The 2,129-nt window shown below is 47.0% G+C and overlaps 1 protein-coding gene across 1 annotated transcript in view; it reads right to left on the bottom strand.

The window, feature by feature from the left end:
• The window catches only part of LOC120045943 (RNA binding protein fox-1 homolog 3-like), a 74,990-nt gene extending 73,813 nt beyond the window's left edge, over positions 1–1,177 (bottom strand). Inside the window, exon 1 of the mRNA XM_038990868.1 lies at positions 950–1,177. Coding sequence (XP_038846796.1) covers positions 950–1,177 — 228 coding nt within the window. The remainder of the gene's footprint in view (positions 1–949) is intronic.
• Positions 1,178–2,129: the final 952 nt, after the last annotated feature.

Consider the following 2,129-nt stretch of genomic DNA (forward strand, 5'->3'; position numbering starts at 1 on the left):
ACAATCGTAAACCCCAAGTTATCAAACAGTCACCTTGAATCTCTTTCCCTTGGCAGTTACAATATCAAAAAGTATCCCAAACTGTCCTCATTCATATAATGGATTGCGGCAGCTGGGTTGGTGTGCTTGTTTGTCCTCATTCGTAGAAGCTCTATCACTTTACCATGTGGTGGGGACATTTCCAAACTGAGGAATGCAGCTCCCCACCATGAGCCTTTTATCAGCTTTACAATATAACGCAGCTCGTCCACAATTTGTGTCATAGCAAAGTATTGGGGTTATGAGCCATCCACCTGGGTCTACGTAGCAAGTGTCCTTCTCCCAGTTTACGCACCAGAACTTTCATATGTCAATAGGAGTTGAAAATAGACCTTGTACCATATCGGTACAGATGTACCTGCCTCGACTAAAACAACAGTAAAGGTCATGACTGAATCCTGTGTCTTCACCATAATCGAACACACTCCTCCTTGCATGCCACCGAAGTGTGCTGCGACGACAATGTCCCCTTTGCGACTGTTAGATGTATCCATGAATGTGATAATTGCTCTTTAGAGACTGATCCCCACCAGCGCCTCCCCAGCCATTCTAGGAAGGAATGCCATGATGTGTTCAGTATAGACCAACTAAGCATGCTTTCCATCGAATGTTGCTTTCTCGAATCTTCCACAGTGGAATCGAGTGTGACCATCTTCACAGTAAACCTGTACCTCGCCACCCTCTTCGCTGTAGCCTTCGTTGCTGTCCACCACCTCGCCATCGTCAACTCTTCATCGTACACGTCTTCACAGTCCACCACCTCGTCGTCGTAAACTCTTCATCGTACACGTCGTCACAGTCCACCACCTCGTCATCATCGACTTCTTCACATTCCACGACAGCGCCGGTGTCAAATCTCTCACCATAGACCTCTTCACAGTAGACCACCTCTTCGTCGTCAACTGTTCACTGTAGAGCTGTTCACTGTGACGTCTTGGGTGTGGACCTCGTAGTCTGACTCCTCGGAATCGTAAATGTCGTAGTCCACAAGACTATCGGTTGAACGGGGACTGGTTTCAGCCTCTTGGTCTCTGGTATCCTCCATGTCAGCACCGGGAGTATCTCGGTTATGGGTATAGTCCTCTTGACAATTGTCCTGATAATCATCACCCATCCAATCCTCGTAGTCACCTGCCATGTCCGCTCCCGAACTGCTTTCGGAATCAGATGATTTGGAGCCTGAGGACCTAACTGCTGTGGTATATGGCTGTTCCCAATCTCATAACCCTGGCAGTAACCGTAACAAGACTGAGTCTGAGGCCTCTTGACACAAACGACTGTCTCGTAATGGTTCGACTATTCTCCAAATATATGCCCTGCTTAGACACCTCTAAACCATTAGATCTGTATTCAATCCAACGGTTGGTATAGTATGTATATATGCTTACCCCAACATGTCTGCAGCTGCTTGAATCTCCACTTCGGTCGCCAACTACCTAAACAATTCATGTTGGACTCCGTATGTACTCTGACACTGAACGGTAACACACTCTCAGGATGGTCCTATACATATGTTTGTTTGCTCTGTAGCTGCGCACCACCGCATTTCGAATTGGCTCATGGTACTCCTCTGTACCACATAGTGCTTCACTGACCGCTCTGAAGAAACAATTTCCGTCACCTTTTATTTTCACATTCTACACGGAGCACCTACACACCAGACGCAGTATGACTGAGAGACCTCTTCTTGCACTGCACCTTCAGCCTAGTGCACAGCAACTGGGCATCTTCAACTGTAACAGGGTTGAACTGCAGCTCTCTGCATGTGCTGCCACTAACAAAGTCAATGTCTGAGTCGTCGCTACTGTCATTCTCCTTGCTGTATTACAATATCTGAGTGTATAGAAAGACTCTGATTTCCCATGTGCCATTATACACTCTGTTCTGCTTCTTGAGAGACGTCAGTATAGTCATTAATATATCGCTTTGGCCCCTATTGTCAAAGACCCACAGTTCTGCAGACTGAGTCATGATAGGGCGGGCCTAAGGAAAGCGTCATCAATCACACAGAGCTTAACAGAAGCCACAGGAGCCTATAAGGCTTCCATGCTTGCTGACTGAGTAATGATAGGGCGGACCTAAGGAAAGCG

The sequence above is a fragment of the Salvelinus namaycush genome, chromosome 4, assembly GCF_016432855.1.
Source record: "Salvelinus namaycush isolate Seneca chromosome 4, SaNama_1.0, whole genome shotgun sequence".
NCBI lineage: Eukaryota > Metazoa > Chordata > Actinopteri > Salmoniformes > Salmonidae > Salvelinus > Salvelinus namaycush.